The 25,330-nt window shown below is 45.1% G+C and overlaps 1 protein-coding gene and 1 long non-coding RNA gene across 3 annotated transcripts in view; both read left to right on the plus strand.

The window, feature by feature from the left end:
* Positions 1-3,248: 3,248 nt before the first annotated feature.
* The window catches only part of LIN7A (lin-7 homolog A, crumbs cell polarity complex component), a 99,582-nt gene continuing 77,500 nt past the window's right edge, over positions 3,249-25,330 (plus strand). For both annotated transcript variants that reach the window (XM_075012284.1, XM_075012277.1), the window contains exon 1: positions 3,249-4,042. In XM_075012284.1, the coding sequence (XP_074868385.1) occupies positions 4,000-4,042 (43 nt within the window). In that variant the 5' untranslated portion in view covers positions 3,249-3,999. The remainder of the gene's footprint in view (positions 4,043-25,330) is intronic.
* LOC142007387 (uncharacterized) lies at positions 15,265-20,284 on the plus strand. The gene is made up of 3 exons (XR_012643924.1): positions 15,265-15,309; positions 16,039-16,136; positions 20,166-20,284. It is a non-coding gene; the product is annotated as an uncharacterized LOC142007387 (long non-coding RNA).

Raw genomic sequence — 25,330 nt, forward strand, 5'->3', positions numbered from 1 at the left:
TTTCAAAGTTTTCCCCTACCGTAGACATAGTCCCTGTGTTCCAAAGTCTTAAAAATAACTAATTCAATAAAAGCACTTTTAAAGTGTCAGTATCCATGTCAGCAGATATAAAATATATCCAAAATTCACAATGAATATTATGAATTAAGGATTAGCCCACGCACATTACTTGTAGTCAATGGTAAAGCTCCCAGAGCACAAAAGCTTAGCCCTGTTCTCACTGTAGTAAATGGGAGTTTACCATTTAAAAAGCACCATTTGTTAAGCTGAGGCTGATCTGGAGCTTTCAGAAGAACAGTTTTGAAATGGTCATATGTTTTGCAATATTAGAACTAAAAAGTGGCTCCAGGTTGTAACTAATGTAGCAACAGGAACTGTTGAGCACTACATTTCCAATGTAGTTGAGCACTACATTTCCAGCTTCCAATCCAGCTGAAATATTATTTAACAGTGGATAGCTGTCCTGAAGCAGAATATGCGGACATGCTGGTAACATGTATAATTATTACCAAAAGCATCAAACTGCATCTTATTTTAGACTCCTAAAAAAAATCCCTCTGGAAGAAGACACAATTTTCTGCCTGATAAACAAACTGTGCCATAAGCCAAATTCCACACACATTTTAGAAACACCCTGGAACTGGTCTGATGAATTAAATAAAGAGAAAGAGGGTGCTCTCCCCAGCTATAACTGTATGTTGGAATTCATTCCAAAGCAAATGTTAATGACCAGGTTGGAAAGAAGTGAGAAACTGGTAGGCCCTGAATCTTAGGTCTAGCATCTTTGCTTATATTTTCATTGAAAAACAATGGTGGCTTCAGAATGAAACCAATGTCAGCAAGAATATTTAAAGCAAAGGCCCATAATGCACTTTTAGTCACAAATGATCCCTTTTACAAACTGCACAAATGACCTTGAAAATCCCTTTGTGCATGGAGTTTTCATTGAAGCAAACAGTTCCATGCAGAGGGCTAGCATGACCAGCCTCCAACAAAGAGAAGCCAGTGCTACCGTAGATTTTCTTGAGAATAAATATTGAACTTTAGTCTCCACAGTTGTCAGGCTGTTACTGTTTGAGAGCACTGGAAGCACATCTAACACTTTATTTGTTTTACAAAAGGAGAAGAGGAGATTTATGCCTGTGTTATATTCTGAACAATCGATTTATCGATGATTGAAATTCCTGAGATGAAATACATGGTGATATCAAAGGATGTGGCATGAAATGAACAGTAGATAGTAGACAACTGAAACTACAGGGGAAATTTAGGTAGGCAGAACGTAACAACCCAAAGTGAAATTTAATCAGAAATAGGACACTGAATCTAAAGCTGAGTCCGTCACACTGTGCCTCAGCAACAACACTTTCAAAGGGAAAGCTGGGATTGGTAGAAGTCTTCATTCAAGTATTCATCAGGCTGTATGGCATAGGACAACTGACCTGTCCACCTAAAAGCAGTCATAAAAGGGCATCCAGAAAGGTGCAAAGTTGTCCTACTGATTCTTTCCATAGGAAGCTCCTCTCCTCTGAAGTACAGGTAAAAGAGAGGCATATGTCAGACTACTATTTTTTTTTAAGAGCTGGATCTTGGTAATTCATCCATATGGTGTATCTATTATAGGTTTATTAACAGGCCACATAATTTAATATTTGTATTGTTTTAAAATGTCTGTGTTTAATTTAAAAAGAGTCTCAAGGGTCCTGAAAACCTAGAGGAAAAACGTTATTGCTTAATTAGCTAGGCAGTGTGTTTTAAAATTATTTAACCATACTTCCCATAATAGGTTTTTTAAAAGTGTCACAACAGTTTGAGACTAGTCACATTAGGCTGTTATAGTTCCAAATGTGTACATTCTTCTCAGTTTAAGACTATGAATCCCCTATATAGCAATATGACAGCTTAACAGGAGCTGTAACATTTTATGTCAATCCAGCTGCTATGCAAATACATAAAATCTACATAATAAAAATCCTTATGCTAATTTAGGTTAAGATAATTGACTTTCTGCCAGTAACTGATTTTTAAAATTTCAGCATTGTAGCCAATTAAAACATTTTCTTGTCAACACACCCAAACTGATTTGAGTATTATGTTTACTACACACAAGAGTTTTTATTTTTAACTCATCTGTCTGAGGACCAAATGTGTCTTAAATTTATTCTCTTATTTACTCTCTTAAATTTATTCTCTTACACTCACCTGATTATAAAAACACAAAATTTGTGATAAAATATTCAAGTAATAATTCTTTTATTGCTTGAATTTAATTTTCACGTCTGTGCTCTCTGAAGTTCACTTTGCAACTGTAACTTTCTTGTAATGCAATATCTTTTATACAGCTTTTCTTACATATTTTAAAGGGAAAATAAAGAAACAAATTCCTCCAGGTTTAACTATGTACTGGACACCAGCAAAATGCATGTATCGCACAGCAGAGCATTCAGTGAGAAAGCAGTCCTTGCCTCATTTCATGCAAACCCTTCTCTGCCACCTCATCTCTCATACGACAGGCTGCAGCAGATCTTTAGCTATCATCATCATCCATACACACAGTCACTCCTGAGAAGGAAGATGGCTGAACTGCCTTCGGATTACCTAGTTTGGCAGTTTTCAAACTGTGAGTCGGGTCCCTAAAGAGATTGGTAGCCCCCTTTAAATAGGCTTTCACAAGGCTGGCATTTTAGTGCTGGAGAACACAGCCCAAGCCACACAGCATGGGGCTGAGTCCAAACGGGCTGAAGCTTTTTGGTCTTTGATCCCATCCCTGATTCAGTGCAGTGACACTTGGGCTTTGGCCCACTGACCCAGGTGATGGGGCTTGGGGCTTGGTCCCTGATCCTCACTCTTGGAGTCATGCAGTAATTTTTTTGTCAGAACAGGATCCCAGTACAATGATGCTTGAGATCCTCTAGCCTAGTTTATGCATGCACATAACTGTTAGGAAGCTATTAAGAGACCACAAGAGAAATACCCACGTCCTGTTTACAAATCTTTGGCACACATGTGACTTGGGATTGCTCTCTGCCAAATGCCTATCTTTTCTCTCCAGCCACTGAGGCATGAAAGCTAGTTAAAAAAAAAAAACCAAGAGTCGCTGAACTTTTATTATTATTGGAAAATGTTTTCACGAATGGCTGAACCATTTTCTTTTCCAGATTACAGAACTCTGTACTCCAGGACTGACCTCTAACCTGGCCAACTTTCAGCCTAGTAGGTAAAAACTGGAGAAGGATAACTTGCTGAAAACGAGCCTTAAGTGTTTTTGCAACCAAAGTAAGCCTAAGCGTCCAGCTGGAGCACTGGCCTGGTACCCAGGAGACCTTGGTTCACTTCCTGGCTTTGTATATAGCCTCCATGAGACCTTCAGCGTGTTATTCAGTTTCTATGGCCCTTAGGTCCCCATTTTAAGGATGGTGCTGGAGCCACCCAAGTACACCCCTTCGGAAGGGGCTCTTCCCTGCCGCCGCCGCTGCCTCCTCCGCCGCCTCCTCTGCGGGACAGGGTGATCGCCGCTTCACACCCTTGGCCTCCTCCCCACACGCCAGGCACCGCGCGCCAGGGTCCGTCGCCCCGCCCTACCCTCTGCCGGAGCCCGCACTTCATCGCCGACGCCAGAGGGCGGCAGACTGGGGAGACGACGCCGGAGGCTGCCTGCTCCCCGAGCCCTCGGGTCTGGCTGCCGCTGGCGCCTCCTCCCTCCCTGGGGCTCCAGTCCGGCGCCCACTCCGGCCATTGCTACATCTCCCGCCAGTCCGCGCCTTTCCCCGCCCGGGCTGGGCGAGCTAAGTTTGCTGCGGCGGCGGCGGCAGCGCACATCTGGGAGCACGCGCGCCGCGGGCCGGGCGGAGTCAGCCCCGCCTGCCTGCATGTGGCTAGCGCGCCTCGCCGCCCAGCAGCCCTCGGCCTCCACCAGCCCTCCCTGTCTCCTCCTCCTCGGCTCCCCGCACGCCGCCGCCGCCTGAGCAGAGCCTCACTCCGGCTGCAGCCGCCGCAGACATGGCGACGCTGACAGTGGTCCAGCCGCTCACGTTGGACCGAGGTAAGGGCGGCTGCCGCCGCCGCCGGGGAGCGGCTCGGGCAGGGCTTGCTCGCGCCCGGAGTGCGGAACCGTTCCCACCAGGGGCTGCGAGAGGCGGCTGGGGTCTCCCGCCGAGCCGTCCCCGGCCGGCGCATTGGGTTGCAGCCTGGCCCCGGCGGGGCTCTCGGGAGGCAAGCCGCAGCCGGAGCGCAGGGCTGCGGGGATGCGGGACGCTGCCTGCCGTGGCAGTGCGGGCTGCAGGTGACTGGGAGGTGAAAGTGGAGCAGAGCCCAAACTTTCTTAGAGTGGGAGAAGGGTTTGGCAGGCTGCGGTAGGGGTGGCACCTGGAGGAGGCAGCAGGAGCCGGGGTCAGCAGAGTACCGGGGAAGGGGATAGTACAGTGCCACTCTAGCATAGTGCAACACCGGCATCTCTGGGCTGTCACTCTCGGTAGCATCCGCTTCAGCAGCCTTTCTGCGCTAGCTTTTCTCTGCTAACTTGCTCTCTGGTCCAGCGTCTGGTGCTAGCATCTCTCGTGCATTGCTTTCCAGCATGTCTCTATACTGGCATCTCAAGTACAGCCGGAGAGTTCCTGCTTGGCATAGAGAGGCAATTCTAGTTACTGGGTCAGTGGTGGCCTTGCTTTTGCATAGCTAAACCTCTAAGAAAAGGAAAATCAGCTGTGTGAAAAATCTGATTTTTGGAGTTGGGGGGATGGAAGTGGGAGTGTGCTGCAATTTGCTGTATTTGCTATTATTAATATTATTTCTATATAGACCAGCTTGTGTACTATTCTTGCAGACATCTAGTTGCTTCTGGCATTGATGACAACACTGATTAATCTTTTCCACCCTTCATACAGTGACAGCTGCACCTTTTTATCCTTCTCTTTGTATAATCACCTACAAAAGAGATAAAAAAGGGGTGCGGAAGGCTTGAAGCTATGCTAAAAATAAACTTCTGCCACAAGGTGGTAAAATTAGACTTCCTGCCCAGTCATATCAGGCAACAACAAGAAATGATTTCTGAATTGATATAATTGAAAATACATATGCAACCATAATAAGGTACCCTAAAATATTTGTTTTTTGCAGAGGGGGAAATAACTTGCTTTATTGTTTGTTTTTTCTTCTTTATGAATTCCAGTTTATGAGAGCAGACATGCTCCCTGGACAGGACTCTTAAGTATTAGGACGTTTTTCTTTCTAATATGTTTCCTGTGTGTTTGAACCCCAAACAATTTGAAAAGCCTTTACTTTGTAGAGAATGGTTTAGGGCAGTGTCTTGGTATTAAAAATACTCTTTCTAGAAGATTAAGATGGACTCAAAACACAAAGCAAAGAGCAGTTTGAGATTTTAATTTAGAGGACTCTGGCATTGCTGGCACCTAATTGAGAGCATAGCAACTGTTGTGGTACTCATCCCAACTTTACCATGCATTAGGTGGATTTTTAATAAGATACTCAGACAAAAGAAATAAAATGAAATTATTACTGAAATAAAGTACTGATAATATAGAAAGTTAAGGAGAATACATGTTCCCCCAGTGTCCTTAGAAATCTACTGTGTACAGTTGCATCCCAAGATTGTATGCATTAAGCAGGGGAAATCTGTTTTCGATGAAGGGTTGACCCGATGGTGATCCATTAGCATGCATTGCTTTTTCAAAGAGAATTATTAGGTATTTCAATATTATGATCCTGTTGCATTCCTGTTTGTTATTGAAACTTTTTTTAAATGCTCTGTCTTCTCCTGTATTAGTCAGAATTAAGATTCCACTTGATGGGGGCCGTGGTGTGCCTACCTACCACTTTATTATAAAGGTGCAAGTTAAGAGCCAAAATGTCCTCCTCTAGCCTGGTGGCTGAAGAGGATGAAAATAAGAGAGGGGGTTCATCAATTTCAGTGGCTCCTAGCAGGACTCATGGTTAATGTGGTTGAGATGCATGAGTGGTATACCACAAGGGAATTGTATGCAACAAGGAAAAATAAATATGTCTGACGTATTCTTGTCCCAAAAAAGGCCACTTTTGCAGTGGGCACACAGTCATCTTTCAGGGGCTGCTGCTACTTCAGTTATCAGGGAGGCTGAGAGCTCTAAAAACATCTCATCGAGACCCAGTGTCCCTACATATTTTCACTCGAGTCCTCCCCTTATCAACCAGGGAAGATGGGACTCCCTCTGGGGCAGCAAGATTTCTGTAATCAGGGAAGACAAGCTCTCTCTCTCTTTCTTTTTCCTTTTATCAGATGAGAAAGAGTAAGGCTCCTCCTGAGTCTGCCTCGGTCCTGCTAAGGTCAAGACAGTTTTAGTACCTGCTGGGAAATGCCATACACCCACATCAGCTCCATGCTCTCCCATGGAGCAATCAGTGTAGCATGGAGAGTAAAGTGCAGTCCTTTAAGGTGTATAGTAATTCAGAAGATCATGGGGAAGGAATTATTCCATGGACTATTTGGGGGCAGTGTGCCCATGCACTGCCACCTCTTCTGAGCAATGAAGGAATGCTGAAATCTAGCCTTCTGTGGGTAATTCACATCTGTAAAATCTTAATTACTATCCTGGAATGTGTCATCATACATACACACAAAAATAAGTTCTTATGCACAGTTGTGTTTTTATTAAACCCCATCCCAGGTAAATAAGAAAAAACATGAGTTAAAATAAATCAACATTTAAAGGTGACTTTCCTTTTTCTGTGACTGGCTGGAGTAGGATATAATTCTGGAAGATTACTTCTGTCTAAAGGATAAGAATTCACTTCCTTAATTCCTGTCAGCATGTCACTCTCTACCTGCGCAACCATCTGTGTCTCTTGGAATCTAATACATACAGGAAATTTCCAGGATAATGGAAATTTTAATCACAGTTTAATTTCACAGACATCTCCCTTTAGGTCTGAGCATTGGATGGGGCAAGGAGGGAGATAGCATATGTCCTGGGGTGGGAATGTGATGTGATGTAGCTACTAGGGCAGATGCAGCATTGGGAGTTTCTGTAGAGCAGTGGTTCGTAGGGGAACATGTGCCCTTGGGACTACTGAGAGATCTTCCAGGAATACATCAGCTCATTCATATACTAGCTTTGTTTTATAACAGGCTCCCTAAAAAAGCATTAGCAAATTCAGTACGAACTAAAATTTCACACAATGGTTTGTTCATACTGCTCCATGTACTATACACTGAAATTTAAGTATTATATTTATATCCAAATTGATTTATTTTATAATTATATGATAAAAATGAGAACATGATTGCTTTTTTCAGTGATAGTGTGCTGTGACACTTCAATATTTCTATGTCTGATTTTGTAAGAAAGTATTTTTAAATTACATGAAACTTGGGGTACACAAGACATATGTGACTCCTGAAAGAGGTGCAGTTGAGAACCACTGCTGTGAGGCTGAAGTTGTAGGGTGGGTAAACATTCAAGAGATTTAGCAGGGGAAAAAGCCCATTATACATATCAGCTGGTGGGATATGGTGGATATAATATACCTGGAATTTGCAAGGCTTTTGACACAGTCCTATATAACATTCTCATATATAAGCTGTAGAGTTGCAGACTCTGAATTACCATTAAGTGGATACATAATGGTAATTGGTTAACAATTGGTTAAACAGTTGTAAACAAAGAGTAACTATTAATAGAATGATGCCAGATTAGGAGGTGGTCTCAAGTGGGATTCCACAGGGATCTATTCTGTGTCCTGTGATACTTTACATCTTTATTAATGATCTGGATATAGGAATAGAGCACATACTGATCAGATTTGGACATGACACAAAGCTAAGAGACGTGGCACACACATTGGAGGAAAGAAGTAAAATTCAAAGGTATCTTGATAAACTGGAGAACTGGGATATAGACAGCAAAAAAATTTACAGTGAAGACAATTGTGAGAGGCTAAACTCATGAAAGAAAAACCAAATGCACAAATGGGGGACAACTGGCTTAGCAACAACACTACTGAGAATGATCTGGGAATTGTGGTGGATCATAACCACAAGAAGTTAGTAATGTGATATTCTTGTAAAAACAAACGCAGTTTTGGACTGCATTATCAGAGACATAGCATGCAAGTCACAGGAAGTGATAGTACCATTCTGCTTGGTGCTGGTTAGGCCTCATCTGGAATATTGTGCTCAGTTTTGGTCACCACTGTACAGGAAAGATGTAAAGAAATTAGAAAGAATCCAGAGCAAGCAGCAAAGTTAATCATAGAGATGGCACGCAAACCATATAAGCAAAGGCTGAAAGAACTGGTTCTGTTTATTTTGGAAAAGAGGAAATTCAGAAGGGTTCGTGGTAGCCACCTTCAAGTATCTGAAAGGCTGACATGAAAAAGATGGAGAAAATTGTTCTCTTTTACACAAAGGGCAGGACAAGAGGCAGTGGGCTCAAGCTACAGCATCACCACTTTAAATTAAATCTCAGTAATAACTTCCTAGCTGTAACGACAATGGAAGAAACTTCCTAGGTGATATGTAGAATCTACTTCGCTGGAGGTTTTCAGAAAGAGGCTGCATCGCTATCTGTCTTGTATGGTTTAGAGATAATAAATCCTGAATCTTGGCAATGCTTAGACTAGATGACCAGTCTTACCTAACCTAAAGGTTCTTTGACTCTATAGTGATTTACATAGAGCCAGAGGTTGGAGGTTGAGAAACACACAACGTGGGAGAAGCACCATTTAGGGACAACTGTGAAGGAGGCTAGGACAACAATTAAAATTTAAAGTTTAATCATTTTGCAGTCTTTGCTTAATCTGGACCATAGGAATGTGCTACTGTGCTACTGAGCTGTTGGTTTTGGGGAGCACATTCACTTGCCAGTGCCTCACTGCTGCAGCCTTGCTACCCAATGACCCGACATCTCCTGCTTGCAGAACCCCACTCGCCTCCTGCCTCCACTCCCTCATTGTAGGCCCTCTGTCACTCATGATCATCTCAAACCTCAGCCTTCCTTTGAGAGCATTGCACCACACCTCCTGCTACAGTGCAGATCAGTCCAATACCCTCTCCCCATGCCACCACCAGTACTCCACTGAGCTCATCAGAAAAACCGTCCTTGCTAAAGACCCCTAAGGCTTGTCTCTAGAATGCCTGGGCTCTCAAACTCCATGTCATTGGATCACCATAAGCCAATCACACCTTCCAAATAAACCTCTACTTAGGACTCCTCATGTACCCTTACAGTCTTCAGGATGGCATTCACCAGCTTTTTCCCAGCTGTCTTTTGGCTGGGGAGGACTGCACTGCCCTCCCTGATCTTCCTTTTTTTGTGGGAGGGGGATATGAAGGATTTTTGCCTTCTCCAAATCAAGGAATGGTCCCCAAAATCTACAGGAGGAAGACTGCTGCCTTTCTGCCACTATCAAACTATGGCCAGTCTGAGTGTCCAGGCCCATCAGTTACAAGCCCAAGTCTCCCCATGCACGAGAATCCTCACAGAACGTATTCTAGGACTTCTCAACAAAGATAAATCCTACTTGTCAGAGGATGGGTTTTCCGAGACTCATCATCCTCATATCACCCTCCCCAGCACATGTCCTCTGCCAGTTACCCACCAAACTTAGGTCCCCACAATTATATGTCCCTCAGACCAAACACCATCCCTATTCTCGCTGCACCAACCTTCTATCCCTCCCCTCAGTAGCACATCTGTTGCTCTGCCTGTCATTATCATTGGCCATACAGGTGGGCAGAAAGCAGTTCTCCTGTCCCAGGGAAAGTTTCAAGAAATGTAAAAAGACATTGTTCTGGAACAGCAGCAAAGGGTCCTGTGGCACCTTACAGACTAACAGAAAAGTTTTGAGCATGAGCTTTCGTGAGCACAGACTCAATTCATCAGATGCTGGTCTTGGAAATCTGCAGGGCCAGGTATAAATAAGCCAGAGCAAGGGTGGGGATAACAAGGTTAGCTCAGTCAGCAAGGGTGAGGCTTACTACCAGCAGTTGATCTGGAGGTGTGAACACCAAGGGAGGGGAAGCTGCTTCTGTATTTAGCCAGCCATTCGCAGTCTTTGTTTAAGCCAGAGCTGAGGGCATCGAATTTGCAGATGAATTGCAGCTCAGAAATTTCTCTTTGGAGTCTGCTCCTGAAATTTCTTTGCTGTAGGATAGCAGCAAAGGATAGGATAGCTATCCTACAGCAAAGAAATTTCAGGAGCAGACTCCAAAGAGAAATTTCTGAGCTACAATTCATCTGCAAATTCGATGCCCTCAGCTCTGGCTTAAACAAAGACTGCGAATGGCTGGCTAAATACAGAAGCAGCTTCCCCTCCCTTGGTGTTCACACCTCCAGATCAACTGCTGGTAGTAAGCCTCACCCTTGCTGACTGAGCTAACCTTGTTATCCCCACCCTTGCTCTGGCTTATTTATACCTGGCCCTGCAGATTTCCAAGACCAGCATCTGATGAATTGAGTCTGTGCTCACGAAAGCTCATGCTCAAAACTTTTCTGTTAGTCTGTAAGGTGCCACAGGACCCTTCGTTGCTGTTACAGATCCAGACTAACATGGCTACCCCTCCGATAATTGCTCTGGAAGTTAGTGTTTATTGACTGCACTGAGGAAAAATGCACTTAATCTTAATTTAAGCCAAAATTAGTAGACATGTTGTTATATTCTTTCTCAAAGATGTACAGTATTGACCAAGATTTCTGACACATGGATTCCCTCACTTATAGGTAGACTTCACTGTATCGCTCAATAATGGATGGATTTTAGTAGGCATCCTTCAGTCTGCATAGACTATGGATTGCGCCCTTTAAAGTTTCAATTGAGGACTTCATTTACAGCGTCTATTGTGACTATAAAGACCCACACGAGAGTGACAGTCCTTGCTGCATCTCTTGCAGATGTAGTGGGTGTCTGGCAAGTCCTTATTGTGCTTTCTGTGCGCTCGCTTCTCCTCTGCTAGCTGTCTGATCTTCAACTAGCCCTTCTGAAGGCCCTTGTGTAACACCTGCCTCCATCTGCTGCGGTCATCTGCTAGTTCTTCCCAACTGTCCAGCTCAATGTCTACCTCTCTGAGGTCTCTCTTGCAGACATCTTTGTAACGCAGCTGGGGGCGTCCGGGAGGTCTTTTGCCAGAGGCTAGCTCGCCATACAGGATATCTTTTGGAATTATTCCATCATTCATCCTGTGGACGTGGCCAAGCCAGCGGAGTCGACGCTGCCTGAGGAGGGTGTGCATGGCTGGGATTCCAGCTTGCTCGAGGATGGCGGTGTTGGTCACTCTGTCCTTCCATGATATGCCAAGGATTCGCCTGAGGCAGCGCAAGTGGAAGATGTTCAGCCTCTTTTCCTGATGGGCATACAGGGTCCAAGTCTTGCTGCCATAAAGGAGGGTGCTGAGGATGCAGGCTCTGTAGACTTGCATTTTGGTGTGAGTGTACAGCTTGTTGTTATTCCACACTCTCTTGCTGAGTCTGGACAGAGTTGTGGCCGCTTTTCCGATCCCCCTATTTAGCTCAGTGTCCAACGACAGCGTGTCAGTGATGGTGGACCCGAGGTAAATGAACTCGTGGACGACCTCTAACATATAGTTGTCAGTGCTGATTGATCGGGATTCAGCAACATCCTGACCGAGTATGTTTGTCTTCTTTAGGCTGATGGTTAACCCAAAGTCCTTGCACGCTTTGGAGAACTGATCCAGCAGTTTTTGAAGCTGGTCTTCTGTGTGAGACACTACAGCAGCATCGTCTGCGAACAGGATGTCTCTGATGAGGACTTCTTGCACCTTAGACTTAGCTTTCAGCCTTGCAAGGTTAAACAGTTTCCCATCAGATCTTGTGTGCAGCAAGATGCCCTCTGTTGAAGATCCAAAGGCATGCTTCAGGAGGAGTGCGAAGAAGATCCCAAACAATGTCGGAGCAAGCACGCATCCTTGTTTGACGCCGCTCCTGATTCTGAAAGCATCCGATAATGCGCCGTCATATTGGATGGTTCCTCTCATGTCTTCGTGGAACGACTGGATCATCTTGAGTAACCGTGGAGGACGGCCTATCTTGTGGAGCAGTTTGAACAGACCATCCCTGCTGACCAAGTCAAAAGCTTTGGTCAAGTCAATGAAGACTATGTAGAGTGGTTTTCTCTGCTCACTGCACTTCTCCTGCAGCTCCTTAGAGAGAAGACCATGTCAACGGTAGGCCTCTCTGCGCGGAATCCGCACTGCGATTCGGGGTACACCCTCTCAGCAATCTTCTGGAGTCTGCCAAGGATGACGCGAGCGAACAGTTTACCAGTGACGCTTAGGAGGGAGATTCCACGGTAGTTGTTGCAGTCGCTTCTGTCTCCTTTGTTCTTATACAACGTTACAATGTTAGCGTTGCGCATGTCCTGTGGAACCTCACCGTCTTTCCAGCACAAGCACAGTAGCTGTATGGATCTTTATACTTCACTGAACATTTTAAAAGACTATTTTTCAGGCAGGACAATTAACATCCCCTCATCACCTTCCTATGTGTTTGATTTGTCAGTTTTTATTGCAATTTTTTTTGGTCCTTTGTTCTTAGTCTGTATTGTAAATGAGGTTGATCTGAAGAAGTGTGTCTGTCCTATGAAAGTTCATCACTGAATAAATCATTTCATTAGTCTTTAAAGTGCTACATTTCTGATGTTTTGTTTTGTTGGAGTACTGACGAACACAGCTACCTCTCTGTTAATATTTTTCATAAAGTTTAACTGACTTGAAATTGTTGTTTGTACTCTTCAATCTGAAGCTGAACTTAGTTTGCTGTGGTGTCTCTTTACTCAGAACATTGCACAAACATGTTCCCTGGTGTTTCATTGTGGGTTTTGAATAGGACCAACTAAATATCAAGTTATAAAAGATTACTTTTCTTAAGCTCCCATCTTGATTTCTAGTCAATTAGATCTTTAAATTGTTTTGAACTGACTCATGGTTAAAAGCTAGATTGTCATGGAAAATATATTTCCAGGGAGAGGGTCCCACTAGTCTACGTTTTTGTCCATCTTTTCACCCGACATCCTGATTACTTTTTTTATTTGCATATAATTAGTATTCACATCCTTGAGCTGCACACTTCCTTAAGTGCTTGCAGATTGAAGGAAGACTACTGAATTCTTTGCACATAAAAAGCTGATAGCACTGTTTATGAAACTTCATCCAAGGTCATAACTGCTGTCTGGGCAGTCAGTCATTGGGGAGCAATCTGAGATTAATTTAATTTAAAATCATTCAGGCAGTTATATATGCGACCATAACCTTAAAATAACCCAAACTTATTGACAACCTAATTTCTGCTGCTCTCAAATCTATGCTAGGAAATGGGAAAGACCTCTTACTGTTGAGCTATACTGAACAATTAAATTCTATATATTCTCTGTTAATTCAAATAAATAACTTCCATACAGAAGGGTGTACTTAAAAACACCTGAAAAGTTGTTCTATACAGTACTCTCTAAGAGAGATAAAGAGGAATAAGGAAAGATCTGAAATTAGCATGGACCGTCTAATAGACTAAGCTGTGGTGATGCTGGGCTGATACTTGTAATATAAACCTGCATTCCAGCTAGATAGAACACCATTCATTTATAGGGCTGTGTACATCCTTCTCTATATTATTTTTCTTTTTATACTCCTCTTTTGATAGCCTTCTTAACTGGGTTTGCTTCCTTTCTCCATCTGTGTGTGGTAAGTACATATCATTGATATACTGTTCATGGAAATTGGCAATATGCCAATATTCTGGACTGTGTATATTAATGTAATTTATATTTGTCCTGAAAAAATGAAATGTTATTTATATAAAGTCTAATTCATAAGTTAGGAACTTGACCCTACTACAGAAACCCAGTGTAAGGACAAGTGACACTTAAATCCCACTTAACTCCCACAAAGTAGGGTTGGAGTGCTTGTGCTGTCACCCTACATAGGCATGGATATGACTCAATATCTATCAAATATATCATCCGTCTCAGAGATTTTAGAGCATCTGCCATTGTAGCATCTGAGTAATTAAAATACTTTTCAAGTGCTACAGGTTTGCAGTTGGATATTCCTTTATGATGATGATATACAAAATAATGATATAATAAAAAATAAAAATAACTCATTCTATTAAGTCAGAGGGCATGGTCTGTATTTAGTTATGTAGAGTTGGAACAGAAGGATATGTAATCACAGACTGAAATCATTTGTTTTATGTCACTGTGTTATTTGATTTATTTATTTTTTTTAACTGGATGCTTTTCTGAAGAGATGGATTTAGCAGAAGCCGCTGGGTTTAGTGCATTTTGGATGATGAATGTGAATGCTTTCCACAGATTTAAATAAGTGAAGCACTTGTGGTATTTTTAATTATGCATATATTTTAGTAATGCTTCCTAGAGTTTTATAGTTACTGTACTTATATTTTTCATGTAAGAGCTTGGATTTTTATAAGGAATGTCAAAATAATTTTAATATTTTAAAAAGTTAAATGTACACGAGGAACTCACCTGCACATGTTAGGCACAGCCATGAATTGTGGGTAGGTACAGAGATCTTCTTTCCTAGGGGAACTTTGAGAGACACTCTGAGAGAGGAATCTGTGTGTTTCCATCTGTAGTCCGCCATTTTCACTGGATCATAGTCATACTTTGTTCTTTCTCTTTCCTGTCCTTGGTGAGGGGGCTTCTGCCATGGGGCCACAAGGAGAGAGCAATCCCTACTACCTTGGAGATTGTAAACGTACCTGGTCCCTTTACAGTGATCAGAAAGGAGTAACAGCTCCTTTTATCCACTTTGTCCTTGTGCATCAGACTATCATCCAGTGTGTCGGTATTTAATACTCCACAAACACAGAGGTTTTTTTTTTTTTTCCTGAAAATGGATGGAATTTGGTGTGTTACTTCTGTGACTTGGAAAGAGATTTCTTAAATCCCCAGTCAAATATAATTTTTGAACACAAGACTAGTCATGCCACATTGTTCGTCAATGACTTGGTTTGTGTCAAAAGAAATATTTGTTGAGCATGTTAGGCATATGATTGACAAAATAAGATGGACAGTGCTCAACAACAAACACTTACTACTCCAAGGATCTTGTCTTAGTCCTGGTCTGTGAACACCTAGCACACTGATGATACTGTAGCAATAAAGTAACAATTTATAGATGTCACATTAGCTTATCTGAATTTATATTGGAGGATCCTGAATCTGAAGAGAATTTCGGCTACCAGCACGGTATTCTGCTCATTTATCGCATTGGTCTGGATCATGAAAGTTGTTGATCCCTGATGGGGCTGTGAGCAACAGAAGTCCGTCACATGCAACAAGGTATGGAATTGGTGTATTAATGCTTAGGAAACAAAAGGGATGCTTTATGATATGTATTCCTGTGCCCAATCCTACATGCCTTATTCACGTTACCTGAGTAAAGAATGCAGGATCTGCTCATTAATGAAATATCAATTAAATTATTTGTCTGACTATACTACGTGTCTTCTCTTTTCAATATACATAAGCTATTGGGCTGGGCATGCCTCTAATGAAATTATCAGAGGAAACAAGAAATGTGATAGAAAGCAAAGTCTTAGGCTTTGTTCAGATATGTTCTTTTAATTAGCCACCATAAAAAAGTACATGAATACACCTCTCTTTAACAGTTATGAAACACGTGCGCATGCAAAGATACGCTCTTTTAGTTGAGCTATGTTAGTTAAATGTAAAGAATGCTTCTTGGCAGATAAAAAGGCAGTATAATTTGAAATAATGATGAAATGTGAAGCCATCAGTTTAAGTCCTAGAACCCCCATCAGTTGTAAGATGAGAAAATCCTACAGAAGAATATTTATAAGAAAGCAGATAAGGTTTTGAGCTCACTTAGTTGGTAATTCCTAAATCTATCTATCTTTTCTGAAGTATAGTTGTTCAGTTGTTTAGTTGTGTGGGAGAGTGAGATGTCATATATATTTGGCACTTTTAAAATACTAATATAATTTTAAACATACAAGCACTTATAAAAAAGGTTAATCAGAGCTGATTTAATCTTTTATCTATAATCAGGCATTTGCTGGAGATTCAGATTCTGGATAAGAAGATATAACTGACGTGTCTTTCGGCAGTTCATTATACATAAATATTATGAGACAATTCAGGAAAGAGTACGTATTCAGAAAACATGTACTGAAATCCCAAACATGTTTTAGATTAAGCACATACTTAAGTGCTGTCCTAAACAGGGATGGAATTAAGCACATGCTGAAAAGCTTTCCTGAACTGGGGCCCTAACAGATAGTGAGGCAAAACAACTACCCAGGAATAATGCCACCAAGTCAACAAGAAGCAGAAGTAGCTTCCCATACAATGTTACTGTGACCCTTTATGTGCTGATGCTAAACAAAGGGGATAAATTGTCATCCAGAAACTGGATGGCCAGAAGCAGCAGGGGAGGAAACTCTCCAAAACAAATGGAATGTTCTTTGTTATTTAAAAGGTGAAAAAAATGTTTTTATGAGCAAACCAGGCAATAAATCCATAAAGTTAAATAATTGTTCTTAGTTCAGAAACATAAAACAGTGTAAAGAGCATGTAGTACCACCATCAGAGTGGGGTTGGGAAGGAGTGGCTCAGAGAACAAGATTTTATACAAATGTCTGTCTGTCTGTCTGTCTGTCTGTCTGTCTGTCACACACACACACACACACACACACACACACACACACAGAGCATTTCTTAAAGTGGCGTTATCTTTATTTCCTCTGAATCAGACATACTTCCCCTTTACTGTGCACACTCCTTTTGAGAAATCCCTAAAGTAAACATTTATCCTTCAGAGCTCCTGACTCCCTCATGACTTTCCTCAATCATATCATGTAAAAAAAAAAAAGAAAGAAAGAAAGAAACTTTATATTTTGAGGTATCAGTCAGGCACATTGGCCTATATGAAGTCTTTGGTAATCAGTGATCTCCAGGACTAGCACAGATGTCCATACACAAAATCAGATAGCTGACTGGAGCCTATCCTACAGGTTGAACCACTCTGTCCAGCGCCCTTGGGACCTGCGCTTTGCTGTATGAGAGAATTTGCCAGACAACGGGAGGTTTATATTTTGTAGCACATAACCAACACTTCCACACTTAATGGGCTCTTTGAAGAACTTTGGGGTAAATTACAGCTAAATAACAGTGCAGAACACTAAGAGCCAGGATTGCTGGCGTTCAAGGAACTTTATGAGACTACAGGAAACTTAGCCATATCCATGAAAAGTAGTAGTAGTAGTAGTAGGCATCCTTCAGTCTGCATAGACTATGGATCGCGCGCTTTAAAGCTTCAATTGAGTACTTCATTTACAGCATCTATTGTAACTATGAAGACCCACACGAGAGTGACAGTCCTTGCTGCATCTCTTGCAGATGTAGTGGGTGTCTGGCAAGTCCTTATTGTGCTTTCTGTGTGCTCGCTTCTCCTCTGCTAGCTGTCTGATCTTCATCTCGCCCTTCTGAAGGCCCTTGTGTAACACCTGCCTCCATCTGCTGCGGTCATCTGCTACTTCTTTCCAGTTGTCCAGCTCGATGTCTACCTCTCTGAGGTCTCTCTTGCAGATATCTTTGTAGTGCAACTGGGGGCGTCTGGGAGGTCTTTTGCCAGAGGCTAGTTCACAATACAGGATGTCTTTTGGAATCCTTCCATCATTCATCCTGTGGACGTGGCAAAGCCAGCGGACTCGACGCTGCTTGACGAGGGTGTGCATGGTTGGGATTCCAGCTTGCTCGAGGACGGCAGTGTTGGTCACTCTGTCCTTCCATGATATTCCAAGGATGCGCCTGAGGCAGCGCAAGTGGAAGACGTTCAGCCTCTTTTCCTGATGGGCATACAGGGTCCAAGTCTTGCTGCCATAAAGGAGGGTGCTGAGGATGCAGGCTCTGTAGACTTGCATTTTGGTGTGAGTGTACAGCTTGTTGTTATTCCACACTCTCTTGCTGAGTATGGAAAGAGTTGTGGCCGCTTTTCCGATCCTCCTATTTAGCTCAGTGTCCAACGACAGAGTGTCAGTGATGGTGGAGCCGAGGTAAACGAACTCGTGGACAACCTCTAACGTATAGTTGTCAATGCTGATTGATGGGGATTCAGCAACATCCTGACCGAGTACGTTTGTCTTCTTTAGGCTGATGGTAAGCCCAAAGTCCTTGCACGCTTTGGAGAACTGATCCAGCAGTTTTTGAAGCTGGTCTTCTGTGAGAGACACTACAGCAGCATCGTCTGCGAACAGCATGTCTCTGATGAGGACTTTCCGCACCTTAGACCCAAGAAGCTGTACCACTCTAAACCTGCTGGAAGGCCCCGCATTGACTCCAGAAAGACGGCAAACTCGGAGAAAGCTGAAAAGTTCATAGAGACCCTCCAGGAAAATCTGCGCAGCGGCCCTGGGGGCGCTGATGCGACATCCAAATGGCAACATCTGAGGGATACAGTTTACAACACGGCCTTGTTGGTGTTTGGAAGAAGAGCTAGAAACACGAACGACTGGTTCGAAGCTAACTCCGATGAGATGATTCCAGTCATTGAAAAGAAGTGCGCTGCGCTCCTGGAGTACAAACGCTCACCGAGCCAGAGTACCCAGCAAGCACTTAGAGAGGCCAGAAGAACAGTACAGCAGACAGCCAAGCGCTGTGCCAACAACCACTGGCTCCAGCTATGCAGCAGCATCCAAACCTGTGCCGACTTTGGTAATGTCAGAGGAATGTACAAGGGTATGAGGAAGGCATTAGGACGCACCCAGAACAAGATGGCACCTCTGAAATCCAAATCTGGTGACGTCATCGCTGACAAAGCCAAACAGATGGAGCGCTGGGTTGAGCACTACTCCAAGCTGTACTCACGCGAGAACGTTGTGGTTGACGCAGCCCTCGATGCCGTCGAGCTCCTACCAGTAATGGATGAACTGGATCAAGAACCGACTGTGGATGAACTGAAGAGAGCCATCGACAGCATTGCAGCAGGAAAGGCCCCTGGTCGTCAGGATGGTATACCACCAGCGGTAATCAAATGTGCCGCGGACACACTCCTGGAACCCCTACATGAGCTACTGTGCCTGTACTGGAAAGAGGGTAAGGTTCCACAGGATATGCGCGATGCTAATATTGTAACGTTGTATAAGAACAAAGGAGACAGAAGCGACTGCAACAACTACCGTGGAATCTCCCTCCTAAGCGTCACTGGTAAACTGTTCGCTCGCGTCATCCTTGGCAGACTCCGGAAGATTGCTGAGAGGGTGTACCCCAAATCGCAGTGCGGATTCCGCGCAGAGAGGTCTACCGTTGACATGGTCTTCTCTCTAAGGCAGCTGCAGGGGAAGTGCAGGGAGCAGAGAAAGCCACTCTACATAGTCTTCATCGACTTGACCAAGGCCTTTGACTTGGTCAGCAGGGATGGTCTGTTCAAACTGCTCCACAAGATAGGCCGTCCTCCACGGTTACTCAAGATGATCCAGTCATTCCATGAAGACATGAGAGGAACCATCCAATATGACGGCACATTATCAGATGCTTTCAGAATCAGGAGTGGCGTCAAACAAGGATGCGTGCTTGCTCCGACATTGTTTGGGATCTTCTTCGCACTCCTCCTGAAGCATGCCTTTGGATCTTCAACAGAGGGCATCTTGCTGCACACAAGATCTGATGGGTAACTGTTTAACCTTGCAAGGCTGAAAGCTAAGTCTAAGGTTAACTGTGAAAAGTGGTCATATGACTAACTAAAATTGTGCTGGATTACAGCGTTTGCTGGACGAGAGAGTTCTGGATTAGAGAGGTTCAACCTGTAATCCTTGGCAGCAGCCTTAACCTTCAGAAATCCACCATCTAATCATGCTTTCATAACAAATGGCAATTGTGCTTACCTATGTTTTCTGTACAGCAGGAAGGGAGCTTTCCATTTCAAAGTTTATTAATAGCTTGCAGCAGCAGTTCTGGAAAGTCATCACTCTATTCTGTAATCACATTAATGCAAAAGGAACCCTAACTTCAATTCACTTTTGTTGTTTGGAAAGTCATAGATTTGAAAAGTTAAAAGTACAAAAGTGCTTTATTTGGCAGTTTCTATCATTGCATATTAGCACTTCCTACAATGTCTAGTTACACTGGATATGCTAACAAGAAATGTTGAGTGCATTACATTACTCTTGCTTTTACAGTGTTTCACATATATACTTCTGAAGACTTTGATTCTTTGTGAAGTTGCGTTTCTCTGGTCAGCTGGCACAGAGAATTAAGACTACAAAGTTCAGCCCTGGAGTCAACTAAAATGAAAAAGGTGAATTCAGAAAGGTGGAAGATTAACCTCTCATTATTTGTTCCAACAGAGCAACAGTACCATTATGTATTCATGCATTATGATTTATTACATCATTTCTCCTATATAATAATGTCATCTTAACTTTGTTGCTTCTATGGGATGGAGGCTCATGGAACACTGAGTGAAGAAATTAAAATCATAGTCCTACAAATAACATGCAGCTGTTTACCTCCATGAGCCTGCTGTCGTCTCTTCCTCTTTTTCTGGTGCGAACAATGAAAGAACTGTAAGATCAAGATTAACTGAAGAGATAAGAACTAGGGAACAGACAGCAGGGAAGACTAATAATGACACACCAGCAGAGAAGGAACTGAGAGTAGCATCTCTGTCTCAAACATGGAGCTTATTGTGAAAGAGAATTACTGTCTGTGAACTCCTCACCTCCCTTTGTGAAATAACTGTTGATGGTTCATTTCCTTCCTTCCCGCTTCCCATCCCAAGAAAAATCTGTTTGACAAGTGTTAAAAAACATACTATCACACACCAGTTTGGCAACATACACACCTATACTGTATGTGCTGTGGGGGTTTTTTGTGATCTACGTGCAGGACTTATCGCTTGTTAGGTCCTTTACTTAGCAGATTAGTTGGGTATGAAGTGGAATTCAGCTCAAAGATAGATGTTGTGGAATAGGGGCTATATGGACAGGGAAGAGGGGCTGTTTCAAAATGAGCTATAATGCTTCCAGGAGCTCTAATATGAAATAGGCTTTATTGTGTGTGGACATTCTATTTCAAAATAGTTGAGTGCTGTTTCAATATGCATTTTATCTGGGTCCACACATGCCCATGTGCCCCCTTCTTTTAAGGGGGCATGTTAATGAGGCAGTTTGAAAGATGCCAATGAGGTGCTGACATGAATGGAAGCCGCACACAATTTGGAAGTTCTGCTTTTGGAATGCATGCCTCCTGTATGGACAGGGGCCTTTCAAAAGGACTCCCTGACTTTGAAAGCCCCTTCTTCATATTTGGCTTTAGGAAGAAGGGGCTTTCAAAGTCAGGGGGGTCCTTTTGAAAGGTCCCCATCTACATGGGTGGCATGCATTCCAGAAGCGGCACTTTCGAATTGCATGTGGCTGACATTATGCTAATAAGGTGTCAGCATCTCATTAGCACCTTCTGAACTGCCTCATTAACGTGCCCCCTCTGAAAGGAGGGGGCACATGTAGACCCACATTTGGGTGTAGCTGCACTATTTCAAAATAAGCTGTTCCAGAAAATCCCTTTTGGAATAGCTTGTTCCAAAATAATACTTCTATGCAGACATAGCCTAACTGTGCCAATTCTGTTTTTCATTGGCATGGGAACAGAACTTCGAGGTGCACTCTGAAATGGCAGTTGGAAGCCCGGGGACTGGAGGAGGGGAGCAGAGGGAGATAGGTGGAAGATAGGGGCAGACTCTCCACAGAGCCTGTTCTGTACCCATGTCCTCCTGTCTGTGCCTGATTACTATGCCCTGCAGGGGCTCCATTTGCCAAACAGTCCACTGCTTAGCTCTTAATATCACCTATCTCTTACTGTTTTGCCTGAGGCTCCTTTCAGCTCTGAGTCTCATACGTCCCTGCCCAGTCATGGCTTCAGAATCCCCAGCTCCTTCTGTGCTGGTCTGCTGCCAAGCTTGCCCTGACTGTACCTGTCTCAGAGGATGCTCTGTAGCCAGGAGGAAGGAGATTCTGCTCTCCCAATTCCTACTTCACAGCACAATCACTGATACCGGCGTAACTGCTCCAGCCCTTCCAGGTCGCACTCTTGCCCGTACACTCCTACTTATGAAGTGCAAAGGTAGAAATGTACATCAGTGCTCTTAATGAAGCTATCCAGGAGGTTGGCCCAGGGTTTAAAATTAGGACCAAGCAGACCTCTAGTTCGGATCCTTTGTTAGCATCTGCACACACAGGAATAGCCCACCATGGGATGCCAAACCTGTCCAGTGCAGTCAGTGATGGTAGAATGTATCCAAGCCATTTCAACAATGAGGGGAAGACATTTTGCAGCCAGAAGGTTGGAAGACCCTGTAAAGGAGCTGGCCGTCAATCCAAGAAAGTAGGTGCTAGAATGTGAAAGATCAGCCAAAAATCTTTCGGCTCAGGAGATAGGTTTTTCTGTGATAATCCAGCCATTTGAGACACACCAGAGGAATGGACTAAAGGAGTAATGAGGATTGCAATCGCCGCTGGGTCATAGGGGATGATTATACAAGAGGGACACATGATGCGAAGGAACAGGAGACACAAGCCAGCAGACAACACCCAGCCAGAACCTACACACATTGCCACAGAATGGAGACACAGAGGATCATTCAAATGCCAACCCTAACGGGAGGGAGGCGACTCCACAGAGAGTTTGTTTATGGTGACTGGCAGACCAAGATCAGTTACTGCTGGTGTTGTTGCAGGTTGAGGAGACTAAACTGTTCCAAAGAAATATGTAACTATCTGAGTCCATGGTTAAAATGAGACTCCAACTCGGTTCACTGTTACCAACCTCTGACAGAACAGACATGGGGTTGGACTTTGGGTGTCCAGGGTTCACTTATACTGACCTTGTGTGTAAAAGTGTTTGTAAAATAACATTTGTAAAATAATGAAGCTGTATCGTGATCAGTGGAACCAAAGTCAGAGGCCCACATTCCTTCTCTCAAGACATTGTTATAGATGGGACAGCAGGAAAACAGGGAATGCGGTGAGTTACACTAAAAGCAACTCAGCCACGCAGCCAGAGTGGAGCACATAAGCCGCGTCTACACATGCACGCTACTTCGAAGTAGCGGCACCAACTTCAAAATAGCGCCCGTCATGGCTACATGTGTTGGGCGCTATTTCGAAGTTAACATCGACATTAGGCAGCGAGACGTCGAAGCCGCTAACCCCATGAGAGCTACGTCTACACGTGAACACTACATCGAAGTAGCTTATTTCAATGTAGAGACATCGAAATAGGCTATTTTGATGAATAACATCTACACGTCCTCCAGGGCTGGCAACGTCGACGTTCAACATCGACGTTGCGCAGCACCACATCGAAATAGGCGCTGCGAGGGAACGTCTACACGCCAAAGTAGCACACATCGAAATAAGGGTGCCAGGAACAGCTGCAGACAGGGTCACGGGGCGGACTAGCGCTTCCGGGGCAACAGCTAGCCGCTCCCTTAAAGGGCCCCTCCCAGACACACGCAGCCTGCACAGCACGCGGTCTGCAGAGCCATAGGCACGCACACCTCGAGCGACGCAGTCATGGACCCCCAGCAGCAGCAGCAGCCAGAGGTCCACCCAGCCGCCCCTGTAGGAGGAGTGCTTGCCTTGCTCAATGCCATTCAGGAGGCAGCTGAGCACCTCCTTGCCACAGAGGAGGAGCTGCCTGCAGGGGAGGAGGACTCAACCCCCAACCCTACAGCACCCCGCCCCCGCCGCACACGCCGCCGGCTGTGGAGCTACCCCACCAGCACCGACTGGTGGGAGTGACTGGTGCTTGGAGAGTGGGACGACGACCGCTGGCTCCAGAACTTTCAGATGAGCCGGCAGACATTTCTGAAGCAATGCCAGTGGCTCACCCCCGCACTCAGGCACCAGGACACTGGCGTGCGGCGTGCCCTAAGTGTGGAGAAACGGGTTGGCATCGCTGTCTGGAAGCTGGCCACTCCAGACAGCTACCGATCCGTGGGCCAGCAGTTTGACGTTGGCAAGGCCACCATCGGGGCTGTCCTCATGGAGGTAAGAGGACCCACGGGGGTGGGGGGGGGGCAACGACTACACGTTCCCTACTTCGACGTTGAACGTTGAAGTAGGGCACTATTCCCATCTCCTCATGGGGTTAGCGGCTTCGACGTCTCGCCGCCTAACGTCGATGTTAACTTCGAAATAGCGCCCAACACGTGTAGCCGTGATGGGCGCTATTTCGAAGTTGGTGCCGCTACTTCGAAATAGCATGCACGTGTAGATGCGGCTGAGGGGATGGGAATAGCGCCCTACTTCGACGTTGAACGTCGAAGTAGGGAACGTGTAGTCGTTGCGCGTCCTGCAACATCGAAATTGCGGGGTGCTCCATGGCGGCCATCAGCTGAGGGGTTGAGAGACGCTCTCTCCAGCCCCTCAGCTCAATGGTGGCCGCATGGAGCGGCCCCTTAAAGCTCCCCGCCCCCTCCCTTCCTGTGCAGGAAGCTGAGAGAGCGTGCAGGCAGCAGCACTAACACGCGGCTAGCCTGCACGCTCCTCCTCAGCCACCCCCACCCAACGCGATGGCCGCTTGGCAGCCCCCCCAGCGCCCGCAGGGGACCCCCCCAAGGGGAGCCAGGGCTCACAGCCCAGCAGCCAGGCGGGGAAGCCGCAGCGGGGCTCCTCCTGGACGGAGGCCGAGATTCGGGACCTGCTGGGGCTCTGGAGCGAGGAGGAGGTGCTCCAGGTAATGGGGAGCAAGAGGCAGAACGCGGATGCGTTCTCTTGGCTGGCCGAGGGCCTGGCCGCCGGGGGTCACCCTGCCCGCACTCTGGATCATGTACGCAGTAAAGTGAAGGAGCTGTGGCAGGGTTACGCCCGGGCCCGGGATGCGGCCGGCGGATCTGGGGCCGCCCCCGTCACTTGCCCCTTTTACAGGGAGCTCAGGGACATCCTGGGCCCCCAGCACACCTCTTCCCCTCCGGCCACTCTTGATACCTCGGCCGAGGAGCCCCAGCAGGCCCCGGAGGCGGAGTCAGCCCCGGAGGCAAGCCCCACAACCCGGGGGCCCCCCCAGGAGCCCACCCCTGGGGCACTGGAGGAGGAGGAGAGTGATTTCTCCTCCAGTGACACCGGCCTGCACATCATCCTTCCATCCAGGAGCTCCAGCCGGGCGTCTGCCCCCTGGGTGTCCCCCTACCGTGGGAGTGGACCATCAGGTATGTACCCCCCTGGTGCACACCCCCGGGGTTGAGGGGCGGGGGTAATAGATATGGCCAGGGCCCTCCACATGTCCAGATGACCATGACCCCAGGGACAGCAGTGGCATGTCCCTCACAGGAGTGCATCAGCCC

Source organism: Carettochelys insculpta, chromosome 1 (assembly GCF_033958435.1).
Source record: "Carettochelys insculpta isolate YL-2023 chromosome 1, ASM3395843v1, whole genome shotgun sequence".
NCBI classification, from domain to species: domain Eukaryota; kingdom Metazoa; phylum Chordata; order Testudines; family Carettochelyidae; genus Carettochelys; species Carettochelys insculpta.